At 35.4% G+C, this 14418-nt stretch overlaps 2 protein-coding genes across 2 annotated transcripts in view; one reads left to right on the top strand and one right to left on the bottom strand.

Moving 5' to 3' along the window:
* ELOC (elongin C) overlaps positions 1 to 115 on the bottom strand; it is a 39052-nt gene extending 38937 nt beyond the window's left edge. Inside the window, exon 1 of the mRNA XM_051970036.1 lies at positions 12 to 115. The gene's annotated coding sequence lies outside the window, so the exon portion shown is untranslated. The remainder of the gene's footprint in view (positions 1 to 11) is intronic.
* A 3820-nt stretch (positions 116 to 3935) lies between these two features.
* TMEM70 (transmembrane protein 70) lies at positions 3936 to 11491 on the top strand. Its single transcript, XM_051970032.1, has 3 exons — positions 3936 to 4643; positions 5781 to 5892; positions 10896 to 11491. The coding sequence occupies exons 1-3, from the start codon at positions 4410 to 4412 to the stop codon at positions 11333 to 11335; spliced, it is 786 nt and encodes a 261-aa protein (XP_051825992.1). The 5' UTR covers positions 3936 to 4409; the 3' UTR covers positions 11336 to 11491.
* Positions 11492 to 14418: the final 2927 nt, after the last annotated feature.

Raw genomic sequence — 14418 nt, 5'->3', positions numbered from 1 at the left:
GGAGCACGGACCGGACTGATGACCAATCGGAGTCTAAGTCATGTGTTCCTACAATTCCCAGCATGCAACAGGACGACCCAATTTTTCAGCCGGGCGTTATGTGTGGAAAGACCGAAAACAGGATGGCAGGGTTGAGGGCCGCAGTGTAGGCTGGAATTTGTAGTTTCCTTTAATGATTCGGGGTCTGGGGCAGCTGCAGTCACGTACTCTGAGTGGATTGCAAAGCGTGGGGCGCGGTTTCATTGCTAATGAGAACATCCTGCTCTCAAACTAGCAGCTTCTTTCTTTTGGAGAACGTTGCAGAATAATCTGGGAGAGTGGCTTGGTAGTTTCTTTTGATTCTTTTTTCTCAGTACTAGTTGTGCATTTACTGATTTTGATAAAATTACGAAAACCAGATTGGCACGTTTAGTTTGCTTATCCTAGTATTGTGCTTTGTACCCCGTAGCAGAACCTCCCCCATTTCTTTTAAATTGCTTCCTCCCTCCCACCCTACCCTCTTTTTTTTTTTTTTTTTTTTTTTTTTAAGGTCTATGAATTTTTGTTGCCCAGACATTCTCAATCAAAACATGCGGAGAATGGGCATTTATCTCAGTGGAAAATGATTACTTATGTAATTGGGAAGCATCAAAAAATATTTTTTTCTAAACTGCAAGCAGTTGTGTTCATTTAAATTGAATACAAAGTTTTCTTGAAATTGATTGAGGTTCAGCTGTCAAACCACTGATTTGAAACACTGGTTGTAAGATAAATCTTTTAACTGTAACAAACCAACTGCTTCCTATACAGTTAGAAACAGATGACTGGGGGATGGGCACAAATAGACTGCTTTCATTTTTCCTCCCTCTCCCCATTTCAGCTGCTACAGCTGTTTTCTTACTTTTTACTCATTCCATTATCAGCGCCTACTTTTTTCTCTTACCTTCTTTCTTCTCCTTTCCTTCCCTAATTCTACCAGCTCTGAAATCCATTTCCAAGAAGAGTTGTGGAATAGAAATAAGTGACATCTTCAGAAGGATAAGTGCAACATAATTGGATTAGGTGACTTTACCAGTGTGAGAATTAGTGAAAATGTGGCATTGGCAGCATGAATTTTTGCAAAGCACATTATTAAAACACCAATTTTGCTATTTAAAATGTTGTGATTCTGCTAGTGGGGGAGGGGGAGATAGTTGTCCATCTTGGAATAGATGTTCTTTGGCCATAATGGGAGAGAAAACATTTTTTCTTTTATTATTATCTATATGGTATGGTATGCTATGCTACTATAAATGCCAAGTGTCTCACCCATGCACGAACAAAGGTGTGATGATAAGAATATATAATAATAACTAACATTTAACTATTTAAGTCCCTCAATGTTTTATATACATTTAGTAAACAGAATTGATATAAGTAATGTATTAGAAGGAAATGAGGCTGGATCTGTGATTTCATTGGTTTAGCTAACTTCTACATAAGGAAACTCCTAATAAAAGAGGTGGTAGAAGGTAGTTGTCTAGATCAGGATTTCTTAAACTTTTCATCCATGAAATTTTTACATGTCTCTGGGTATACTAAATATATATATAAACATAATTAATGTGATAATAATATAACATATATTATGTGATAACAAGTATATTTTATATGTAATAGGTGAACAAATCAAACATTAACTGAGCATAAATTTTGCATAAAATCATAATTTTGCAACTCCTACATTCAGTTCCAAGACCCCCATATGGGGTTGTGAACCACAACTTAAAAATTTGGGGCATATAGCACTGAGAAATTAAGGTTCTTGCCCAAAACTATATTGCCAGTACTTTTGAAGGCAAAACTTGAAACTAGGCTCTCCAGGCTCTTTCTAGATCTTCCACTATGCAGTGCTGCTTTTAGAAGTCAAACACAAAATGACAAAATTTTGAATTATGTTCATGAAATACTGAAGATTTTTTTATGTTATAAATTTTGTTAAAAAGAATTTCAATAAAAAATAGAGGTTAAAAAACAATTGGAATTTAGACTTAAGAGCATGAGATGATAAGAATTTTCATCTATCTTGTGGCAAAATCATAATCAAGTGTAACACTCAGAACTTAGAGGGCACTGAAATTTAAAGGCAGTACAATTTTTAAAGATTAAAATTCATACATATTTGATTAATATTTATATTTTGCCAGTATTTCCATTAAATTGAGTTCTATGAGGACAGGGAATGTTTTCACATTTCTTTGTATCTCTAGCTCTTAGCATAGTGCTTGTGCATATAGTAAGGGTTTAATAAATGCTTGTAGAGCTTACTTTACTTGTATTTTCAGTCCTTTCAGAGGATATAAATTAGTTAGCAAGAATAATTAGTTATACTAGGAAGCTACCAGATAGTACCAGATAATAAAAGTGTTTAAAAAGTCCTATTCTGTAGTTCTCTTCTTCAGACAGCAGTCTCATGGTGTTCCAGGGCATCTCCCAAAACAGGATAGTTGGGACCAGAATAGAGATTTTTTTGATTGATTGATTTGAGAATATTTTTACTTGTCCTAATCGCCAAAACAGAGTTTTAGCTTTGTTTTGCTAATTTAGGCAGTAAAAAGCAAACAGTGAAGCTGAATGAAAAAGATAGAAATTTCAAATTAAAATTTCCTTGCAGACTCTTCTGTTTTAATGTAAATAAACTTGGCCTCTCAACTACTTGAACTGATAGACAATGGTGAAAGTCAGTTTAATTTTGGCTTCTTTAATAATAAGCCTATAATCATAGTTAGAATCATAACTTATTCCTTGAGATTCAGGATTGGTAACATATACAATTCTAAAATATGCAACAATATCTGTTGGACTCTACTGCTCACATTAGAGGTATCTTCCACTCCTGCAGTGTCTCCTGATTGGTTGATTTCTCCCAGAGCCTTTAATGTAAGGAATGAGGCCCAGAACCCACATTACTCTCCATACTGTTCTACCGACTCATCTCTACAGGACTTTTTCTACTGTGCCCCTGTGTACCTGCACTCAATCTCCTTTTCAACTCTTTTGTGTTGTTTTCCCACTTTAGAATGTAAACTTATTAAGTGCAAGGCATTAGTGCTTTATTTTTTCTTTTATTTGTATGACCAATGCTTAACACAGTGTAGAGCACGTTGTAAGCACTTAATAAATGCTCATTGACTTGTGATTTGTACGAATTTTCACTATCCTTGGAACAGACTATCATGGGGATTCAATGAGAGAGAGATGAGGAAGGAGGTCTTTCTGAACATGGGTATTGCCTATACTTCAGTCAAGGTACTTTGACTGAAGATGGAATAGCATATATTGGGAATTTCAAGTGTGTCATTATGGCTAAGAAAATAGAGTAAGTAAAGGAGAATTATGTGTAGTCAGCAAAAATAAGCAACCTATATGGAGTTGACTGGAGCCAAACTGAAAAGGTTTTTAAACGTCAGAAGATGTGCAAAATCACCCAGTAAATAATACAAGGACCACAAAGGAAAAGATGGCAAAAAAATCACAGAAATGTCCAAGCTAAATGTACTATCTTTTGTAGATAATCCTAAGAAAGAATAGTTTCTCCTTTTGAACCAATGGACACACTAATAAAAGAAAAATAAGATCAAAGTCTTTACACTGAGGTCTAGATCGAAGTGATGCTCCTATTGGATGAACTTGGTGCAGCAGGGTAAGAGGAAGGAGACTTTCCTTACTGTACAAGACAACAGTGTCTGAAAGTGGCGATTAGGGAAGTGGGAGGAATGAACGAAAAGAAGCAAGGCTCACACCCCCACGACTAGTTAGAGGTACTGGATTATCAAATGAGGGGGAATTCACTACTTCCCAAGACATTCCATTCTATTCACAGACAGTTCTAATTTTGCTATAATTTCTTTTTCCCCCTGACATCAAGTCTAGATTTGTTTCTTTGCTGTTTCCACCCATTGTTCTTAGTTCTGGCCTCTGGACCAAATAGAATTGGTGCAATCCACTCATTCACATACCAGTTCTTCAAATTCTCAAAGAACACGACTTGTTTTTTGTTTTTATTTAATAGGATTTTGGGGTTTTGGTCTCCGCGATACACTTCTTCGAAGTCGTTTCTCCAGCCGCCAGACGTTTAGTTCAATCATAGATACTAGCAACAGTAGCTCTTCGATTCTCTTTCTGCTACATTTGCGCCTAGACTCTTCCTTAGGGTCCCAAATTGCAGCTCTGCTCTCCCAACTTGGGAACTTTTGTTTCAGGACCAGTTTCCGAGGGGACAGGAAAACCAGAGTACCAGCCAGACGACCAATCGCTAGCCTGAGGGGTCACGAGACTGAGGGAAAGAGCAGCCGGAGCGGTTGTCTCTGCTGGTGAGAACAGGCCGCCGTAGGTGCCCTTCCCCCAACTCCCCCTCCAGAAACTGCCCGAGTTCACTCCGAGCACTAGAGATGTTGTTGTTCCTGACCGCCACCCGCCCGTGGGTCGCCCGGCTACAGCTCGGCGGTAGCGGGACGAGAATTAGACCGTGGGCAATGGCGGCTCTGCGGGCTTGCTGGGCCTCCCGAGATCCCCGGGAGACCTCTAGCCTCAACCCCGAGCGCGCTGGCAGTGATTGGAGCGCACGCGCAGCACCCCTGGGAGTAGCTCGAGGCCTCCCTCCCTGGGCGCTCCTCCGAGAACAGGTGCAGCCTCCGGCCTCCTGGCCCGTCTGGGGTGGGGGGTTGGAGGTTCCGGGAGTAGACTGGCGCCTAGGCTTGTTCCCATTATCCCCTAGAATATTAACCTTAAAAAAAAAAAAAAAAAAAAGAGGCCATGGCAGCCGCCCACACAAGAGTCAAGTTTATAGGCGTGGAAGGTCTCGTAGGGCACTACGTCTTGATTTCTACGTGACACGTGTCGGAAGAATCCAGCCTTTTAGATTAGAGACTGACCCTGGAGACGGCACTATTTTCTCCTCTTAAGTCTCTTGACCCTGGTACCCACTGTGACAAGCTGTTTTCTTATTGTGGCTCAAAGATTTTTGAAGATCGGTAGGAATAAGTATTGAAGTGAAACCTACACCGTACCCCTCTCCCCACTCCTCAACAGTTGAGCGTATGAGCTCAGAACTAGGGAGAGTAGGACCCCCCATTCTTGTTTTTCGAATCATAGTTCTATTTTTCAATTAATGATTTCCATTTCTAGGAATTACATTATATGAAAGTTCATCTGTACAGATATTTACCCCCTCTCGAGTGCTGCAATTGAATTTATGATGGTTACTGAAAGGAAATAACTTTAATGGGGTTGGGAAGTAAAGGGTTAGATAATAAGACCATAAGACAAGATTTAGGATTTAGAGAGATCATGGTAACCTGGCTTCCCCAATTATATTTCACTTTTTTCGTAGCAAGAAAAGTCAATTGCAGTAATGTGCTGCAGCCTTAAGTTTTTGTGAAATTTAAAACAGTATCAAATAAAAAGATGATAAAACAACTATGTGAATAGAGGATCCATCCATTGTATTCACAAGGCCTTTAGGAAAGTTGTTGCTTTGATACTTAACTGGATTTTCTGATCATAAGCAAGGTTTTGTTTATCCCTGTATGCTTGGATTACTGGTAATTTTAGGTGTTGGATACTTCTTTCCTTTTTGAAAATTCACTTTTTATTCAGTTTCTCTAGATGTTTCTTGTGGTAATCAAGACAGTTTTTGAGGAGAGTTTTGAAAAACCCTTAAAATAATGAAAAGCTCTCTCAAAATGGCTAGATTCTATACTATGCACTGTGAACAATTTTTAAAAGTTGTGTAACATATACAATGTGTTCTAATCCATTAGACTGCTTTTTCTTCTGGTGGATGTGTTCGATATGTTCATACTCATGCCCATCTTGAACAATCAGAAGATGGAAGACTGATTTATACAGGGAACATGGCAAGAGCAGTATTTGGTATGTGATTAGAATTGGGATATTGCATATTTGTAATTTAAATACTGTTTCTTCCTTGTTTAGAGAGGACTTTTGATAGGAATGGAATCAAGTGGTGTTTTAAATATATTTTTAAGGTCTATAAAGTTTTTTTTTTTGGGAAATTAGTAAGCATCTATTAGTAAGCATATAACCAAAAATGAAAACAGTCTCTAGTCTCAAAAAGCTTGCATTCTATCAAGGGAAATAGCTATACAAAGCAATTTGAGGATATAGCACTAATAGCTATTGCGATCAACAGAGGTCTTAGAGAAAAGAAAGGAGTCAAGAAAAAGGAAGGAAATAAATATTTATTAAGGACCTACTGTATGCAGAGCACTTTACAATATTACTTCATTTGATCCTCAAAGCAATCCTTTGAAATAGATACTCATATAGTCCCTATTTTACATTTTAAAATATTTTATATATTTATGAAGGAACTGAAGCAAACAGGGGTAATGTGATTTACTCAGGATCACACAGCTAGTATATGTTTGAGGCTAGATTTAAACTCTGGTCTTCCTGATTCCATGTTTGGTGTTCTGTCCATTGTACCAACTAGTTTCTCAATGTAAAGCATGACACTTGAACTGAACTTTGAAAAGAGTTAGAAATTCTAAGAGGTAGAGGTAAAGAACAAATAAATTCCAAGCATGGGGTTAGCCTCTGAAGACACTTGAGTACTAGAATTAGAATGTTGTATATATAGCAAGCAGAACAGTTTAGTGGAATATAGAATGCATGGAGGTTATCATTGTCAAATAAACTTGGAAAGGTAAACTAGAATCAGATTGTCAAGAACATTAAATGCCAAACAGTAGTTTGTGCTCTCTCCTAATGACAATAGGAAGGTACTAGAGCTTTTTGAGGCTTTCACTGATATGGACATTCAACAATAAGCAGACATTTTTAAAGAATCTACTCTGTGCCAAATTCTGTACTAAGTGGTGATAAGACCTGTGATTTAGTAATATCTTTTTAACAGTTGTATAGAGGATGAATTAAAGAGGGTAGAAACTAGAGAAAGACCAATTACTGCTTAATGCAATAGCTGGAGTTAGATAATAGGGGCTTCTTAGTAAATTCTATTAAGTACATACAGTGTTCCAGGAACTGTATTAAGCTATGGGAATACAGAAAGAGGTAAAAGACCGTCTCTGCTCTTAAGGAACTAACAAATCTAACTGGGGAGACAACAAACAAATATATATAAATAAGCTATATTACAAAATAAATAGGAGATAAGAGAAGGAAGGCATGAAAATTGAGAGGTTGGGAAAGGCGTCATGTAGAAGATATGGGAGGAAGCCATTAAGTATGTGGAAGTAGAGCTTTTCAGGCATTATGGATAGTCAAAGAAAATGCCTGGAGCCAAGAGCCAGTTGTGAGGAATAGTAAGGAGTCCTGGAAGGCAGAAGAGGGGCAGAGCATGTTATGAAGAGGTTTGAGTGTGAAATAAATTTTGTATTTGCAAATCAATCAATAGGAATCCACTAGAGTTTATTCAGTAGGGAGGGTCATATGGTTGGACTGTTACTTTAGGAAAATCACTTTAGTCAGTGAATGTATTGAAGTGGAAGCTTGAGGCAGGCAGATGTACCAGCAGGTGGATCTCCAGGTATGAGGTAATGAAGGTCTAAATCACAGTGTTACATGGCAGCATTAAGAGAGAGAGAAGAACGTTATTGCAGAGATGTTACAAAGTTGAAATCTGATAGGTCTTGACGACAGATTGGATGGGCAGGGAGGGGATGTCAGAGATAGTGTGGAATTGGAATTGAAAATGACACCTAGATTGGGGACTGGGAGGATTTGTTATCTTCTACATCTGTAGGGAAGGTGGTAGGGTTAAGGGGAAAGATGTCTTATTCTGTTTTTGAGATATTGAGTTTAAGATATCTATCTAGGTTAGGTGTCTAAAAGGCAGTTGGATATATAAGATTGGAAGTTAGCAGAAAAATTAGGTCAGGATAACCTAAATTTGAGAATAATCAACATAAAGATGCTAATGAAATCCCTGGGAGTTTATGAGATCACCAAGTGAAGAAGGCTAAAGAGAGGTCAAGGAGAATGTATTTTGAGAAAGATGCAGTTGGATTTAGCAGTTAAAAGATCAGTGATAATTTTGGTGAAATGATGAGGTCAGAAGCTGGATTGTAAGGAATTAAGAAGAGAGTGAGACAAGATAAATTGGAGTAGAGTGTTTTTTAAGTAGGTTAACTACAAAGGATAGGAGAGATCTAGGATGATTTCAGAGATGGATAGGTTTTTTTTGAGGGTTTTTTAAGGATAGGGAGACATGGTCATGTTTTAAGTAATGGGGGAAGAAGCCAGTAAACAGGGAACAATTGAAAATAAATGATAGAATTCTGGAGAGCAATCTGAAATTATGCCCCAAAAGTTATCAAAATGTGCATACCCTTTGATCCAGCAGTGCTACTACTGGGCTTATACCCCAAAGAGATACTAAAGAAGAGAAAGAGATCTGTATATGTCAAAATGTTTGTGGCAACCCTGTTTGTAGTGGCTAGAAACTGGAAAATGAATGGATGCCCATCAATTGGAGAATGGCTGAATAAATTGTGGTATATGAATGTTATGGAATATTATTGTTCTGTAAGGAATGACCAGCAGGATGAATATAGAGAGGCTTAGACCTACATGAACTGATGCTGAGTGAAATGAGCAGAACCAGGAGATCATTATACGCTTCGACAACGATATTGTATGAGGATGTATTCTGGTGGAAGTGGATTTCTTTGACAAAGAGACCTAACTGAGTTTTAATGGATAAGTGATGGACAGAAGCAGCTACACACAAAGAAAGAACACTGGGAAACGAATATGAACTATTTGCATTTTTGATTTTCTTCCCGAGTTATTTTTACCTTCTGAATCCAATTCTCCCTGTGCAACAAGAGAATTATTTGGTTCTGCAAACATATATTGTATCTAGAATATATTGCAACATATCTAACATATATAGGACTGCTTGCCATCTAGGGGAGGGGAGGGAGGGGAAAAATCGAAACAGAAGCGAGTGCAAGGGATAATGTTGTAAAAAATCACCCTGGCATGGATTCTGTCAATATAAAGTTATTATTAAATAAAATTAAATTAAAAAAAAAAGAATAGTTTGGTGAAATAAAGATATCAGGCTCAGTTAAAAAAAAAAGAAAATAAATGATAGAGTGTGGATGACAAAAAGTAGATAACTATTGCAGGATATATGATGGAATAGGTCAATTAACTAAATAAAGGGTAATCTTGGTAAGGAGTAAAACCACCTCATCATGTGAGAAAGGAATGAAGGAAGAAATAGTGGCAGAAGGAGACATCTGTGATATGAAATGAGGAAGTAGGGAGAAGCTTATTGCAAATGGCTTCAAAAGAGGCAAGAATCAAAGGTAGTGTGAAGGTTATGAACATGAGAAACACAGTTAATGTTGTTGCTATGGACGGAAATACTGGATTCAGAAGGAAAAGCAGGAACAGGCCAAAGATAAACGTGGTTTTGGACATATTTGAGTCACTAGTGGAGATGTTGTTATTGAAGATACAGGTTTTGATCTTAGAAGAGAGCTCAGGACTAGAGAAAGATGTGGGAGTCTTCTGCATACATGTGATGGTTGATTTCTGCAAAGAGTGGACTAAGGACAAACCCTTAAGAAGTCTAATATAGATGATTGGGAAGTAGATAAAGAGCTAGAGAAGAAATGAATTGGGTTAAATGTGTTATGTCAGATGAAGGAAGAATAGTGTACCAGTATTATAAACTACAAGCAAAGGACTTGAAAAAAGCAAGAACTGGAAAATCAAATTATTGTCACTGGCATTTAGGAAGTCTTTGGTGTTAGAATTGTCTTCCTACAGTGATGAGCATGAAAACTAGTTCCACACAGATAGTTATATTCTGTATCTGACTTTTGGAGATATAAAGAAGCCCAAATATGGAAGAAGATCTGGAAATCCTATCTAAAATTAAGTAAACCTAATCAGAATGTTTATCTTTAAAGTAACTTTCATGTCAGCACTCTGTAATCTATTTGTGTAAGAACATTGTCATAGAGACTGCATACATTTGAACATGAAGATAAAGACTGACTATAGCTATTTCTATTGGAATAATGAATAATTATAAAAATAAATATAAGGACTTAAAATAGTCCCTAGGGAATCAGACATTTGAATGAATAGTTAATGAGTTGAGGGGTTTTGAACTAAAAGAAGTTATAAGATCTTAGATTTAATATTTTGCACATTAGAGATCTCCTACTTTTCTTATTTTGAAAGAATGAATGAATGAAAAAAAATCTATTGAATACTTATTATGTTCTAAATAAATTTTGGTGTGGTTGGCTTAATTTTGTCCTTAACTATCTTGCCACGGAGAACCTTCCCACAAAGTTTGTGATGATTTGCTTATTTTTTTTCTTTGCTCTGTTCTGCTAAGATTGTTAATATTGGTATAGATAGAATATTTTATTTAGTATTAAAATTATTGAAGTATGAAATTGCAAGCTAGTGTATAACAAAAGATCCTATAGCTTACTATAGTGATTATCTGTTATTCATTATGATTATAGACTTGAGTATTCTGTTTCTTCCAAAAATTGATAATATGCTTTGCAATACATTTATCACAAAAAAACCCTCAGGAATAATTTAATATTTGATAATTCAGGGGGTAGTTACTTTGAGGTCTTGAAGTAGATTTAAGCTCTTTACTTTGAATGCTGTAGATATGCAAGAGTGCTGTTTAGTAGAATTCCATTTGATAAGATGATAAAACCAGTTTTTATTTGTTAATTTTTTATTATTAATCTAGATTTTATAGTAATTTGAAAACCTTGGTGATGAATAAGTTCTTAAGCAATTTTTGTCATGTAAGAAGAAAAATTGAAAATGGGTGGGGGTAAAGTAATTACTTTGTATTTTAGAAAAACACTAACCAATTTTTGTTCTTTTTTTAAAAAATTCAGGTGTTAAATGTTTCTCTTATTCTACAAGCCTGCTGAGCCTTGCATTACTCCCATATATATTTGGACAAACTAATATTGAATTTGGAAGTCTGCCTCTGAAAATTGCATTTTATGGTGCTTTGGGAACTTTTACATTAATTACTCCAGTGCTGCTTCACTTTATTACAAAGGGATATGTGGTTCGATTGTATCATGAAGCCAAGACAGACACTTATACAGCCATTACTTATAATGTTGTTCTTTTAGAAAAGAGAACAGTATTTCATCAGAATGATGTAAAGGTTCCAGATATCAAAAGTATTTTTACCTCATTTTATGCAAAAACAAAATCAATGCTTGTTAATCCAATGCTTTTTCCACATCCTCAAGATTATAATCATCTTATGGGCTATGATAAGCCTTTTACTTTTGACATTGAAGAATCTGATGAAGATAAATAGCATGAAGAAAATAAATGTGATACTCTTTGTTATTGTGTAGCTTTTCAACTGTATGTTTTTTCTATCATTGTAAAATAATAAATTATAATTTTATTGTTAATATGTGACTTTTAAAATAATGATGTAATAAAACATGAAACATTTGAAGATATGAAATAGTGTTAGCTTAATTATTATAAGCCATTTAGAAAGAGTTCTTTTATTGAAAGCCAGATTTTTAAAAAAATTTTGAATTTCATAAACCAAAAAAAGAGAATATTTCCAGCTATAGAGTAGAACAGAAAGACATTTATGTATGAAACTATTACATACTGCTTGCAAAACCAGAAATGCTGACAATGAGAATTTTATAAATTGTGTGATGTCACCTCAAATCTTTCCCAGACCCCTTCAATTACACTATTTTTAAGGTTTCAAAATGTTTTATACATATGTTATTAGATCTTCACTGTGACTCTGTGAGATCAGTTTGCAAATTGATGTCTGGACTTGGTCTCTCTCTCTCTCTCTCTCTCTCTCTCTCTCTCTCTCTCTCTCTATATATATATATATATATATATTATATATTTAGTCAGAATATATATAATGATAGATCAAGTTACCTATTCAAAAGCATATTGTAATCTGAAAAATAGGCATTCATTTGTCTTTCTTTATGTGTATAAACATGTTGAATTTTTGAATGATAAGTTCTTATTTAGGAAGCTTAGAAATGTTCATGGGCTTGAAGCAATCAACAAGCATTTATTGAGCACTTGCAGTGTACTAGGCATAAGGAATATGAGAGACAGTCTCTGCCTTTAGGGAACTTACACTTTACTTTGAAAATTCAACATGTTCATAAAGAATGAAATCAGGAAAAGCCCTTTGAAGGAAGCAGTACTTGAACTGAGCTTTGAAGGAAGTTAGGAGTTCCAAGATGGATCACAAAGGCATAAAGGGGGGAGATGGGATATCAAGTATAGTGTGGGGGAATAATGTAGAATTGCCAGATTGGCAGAAAAGGTTAGAATAAACTGGAAGATGTTAAATGGAAAATGGGAGTTTGAATTTTATCCATTTTAAAATAAGGCTTCTTTAACTTAGGACACATATGTCTCCAGGGGATATGAAAAGTCATGAGGGCACAAGAAATATATGACTTCTGACAAAATTAAGAATTTATGTATTGAATAAAGTTTTATGAAAAAATTTGTTTCCTTTCATATTGAATAAGGAGGGTGCAGGGACTGAAAAAAGTTGGGAATTCCTATCCTAAGACTGTAATAATCATACAGAAAACTTAGTCTATGGAAGGTATAGCAATTTATAAAAAATTCCCCTTCTATTTATACTCTTTACTAGATATCCTCTGTGATAGCAGCAAACACCTTTGTGTTTTATACATTGTTGACAATAGTAAGCAGATGGTCACTAAAATTATTGTTATCACATCTTTCAGAGAATCTTAAGGTGGCATTTCCCTTACTAATTTGAATGTTTTTTAAAATAGTCAATAAGTATAATGAGATAATTGTATTTTCTACATCCCTCTGTAAATTGTATAATTTTATTTTCTTGCTGAGGCAATTGGGCTCAGTGACTTGCCCAGGATCACACAGCAAGGAAGCATTAAGTGTCCCAGGGCAGATTTGAACTCAGGTCCTCCTGATTTCAGGGCTGGTGCTCTATCCATTGTGCCACCTAGCTGCCTTAAATTTGTATAATTTTAAAGATTTGTTTTGCTATAGAATATTGCTTGTGAAAGTTTGCCTATTCCCTTCTCATTGTTTCTGTGGATTATACTGACAAACCTTAGAGATGAGATAATAGACTTATGGTTTGGGAGTTATTGCTGTTTTATAGTAACATCTCTTTTCCCTTCAGCTCCCATCCAATCCTCAAAATTATATCCATCCCAATGCTGATCAAGTTAGAGTATGTCATGTAGTTAGTTGCTTTTCTTGTGTTTGTTTTCTTCAGTATCATTTAGTGTGTATAGATTGTGACTGAGTCTAAATAAGGCTAATGGTCAGAAATTTATTATGAAAATTCCCATAGACTTTGTCCAGTTTTCATGTTTGATATGAGCACTCACTACTTCACATTCATGGACAAATAAGTTGGTATAGTAGATAGAATGTTAGAGGAAGGTCTGGTTTCAAATTTTGCTTCAAATAAAATCTGTGTGATTGAGCAAGTCACTTAACCTCGTTGATCTTCAGAATCTTCATCTAAAAAATAAGGGGATTGGACTCTGGCTTCTAAGGTCCCTTCCAGCTTTAAATAATATATTTAGATATGGGTACGTCCACACATTTTTTAATGTGTGTGTATGTATGTATAGAGCATGACTATAAGATTTCCTTGTGTAACTTGTATTATTTAGAAGTTAGTTTCAGAAGATGATTTCCAAAAATATTCTGAGCAAAGATAACTACTTTGAAGGAAGACATTCATTTGAATGTGTATATTTCTAGTATATTTATTTTAAAAATTAATTCCATTCTTGTAACTCATACCTAGGTTTTATGTCTTTCTGTTTTCTCTCTGTATAGATAAAGCACAATGTAAACTTGTATATACCTAAACAGTAAAACTCTTAAACAGTTCACTTGTATGTTTCTTTTGATACATTCTAGTTTTAAATTCCTTCTTGCATGTGTGTGTGTAGGATAAAAGATGGGAAGTGTTTGCTCCCAAGCTATGACAGCAATGATATAGGGATGTCATTTAAAATCTATTCTTGGAAATTTGCCTGGGAGCTTTCTCCCAGAGAGAAAACAGTTTCAGTGACTTCTCTCATCACAGAGCAAGTACATGTTAAAAGTGAATGTTGGCGCAGCAATATAGTGGATGGAGTAGATAGAGCAAAATTCCTTGAAAATATAAGTTGTCTTTTTTTTTTTTAACCATGTTTCTAAAAATATCTAAAAAATCCACTGATCCTCTTTATTAATAATTCATACTTTAGTAATAAACAGTGCTCATTTTATCTTAATTTTAATCATGTCACTAGAGATTAATAAGGCACAGCCAAAGATATGAAATCTGTAACTCTTGATTTCTATACCATTACAAGTAATGTGAATCTATTTCCATCA

The sequence above is a fragment of the Antechinus flavipes genome, chromosome 1 (genome assembly GCF_016432865.1).
Source record: "Antechinus flavipes isolate AdamAnt ecotype Samford, QLD, Australia chromosome 1, AdamAnt_v2, whole genome shotgun sequence".
Classification (NCBI taxonomy): Eukaryota; Metazoa; Chordata; class Mammalia; order Dasyuromorphia; family Dasyuridae; genus Antechinus; species Antechinus flavipes.
The sequence above is the reverse complement of the archived record's forward strand: the minus strand, read 5'-3'. Positions and strand labels throughout refer to the sequence as shown.

Excerpts from the sequence above, each read along its gene's own strand:
- TMEM70 (XM_051970032.1), top strand. The coding sequence starts at position 4,410 with ATGTTGTTGTTCCTGACCGCCACCCGCCCGTGGGTCGCCCGGCTACAG. Across the intron at positions 4,644-5,780 it reads GGGCGCTCCTCCGAGAACAG|ACTGCTTTTTCTTCTGGTGG; the intron begins GTGCAGCCTCCG and ends CTAATCCATTAG. Across the intron at positions 5,893-10,895 it reads CATGGCAAGAGCAGTATTTG|GTGTTAAATGTTTCTCTTAT; the intron begins GTATGTGATTAG and ends TAAAAAATTCAG.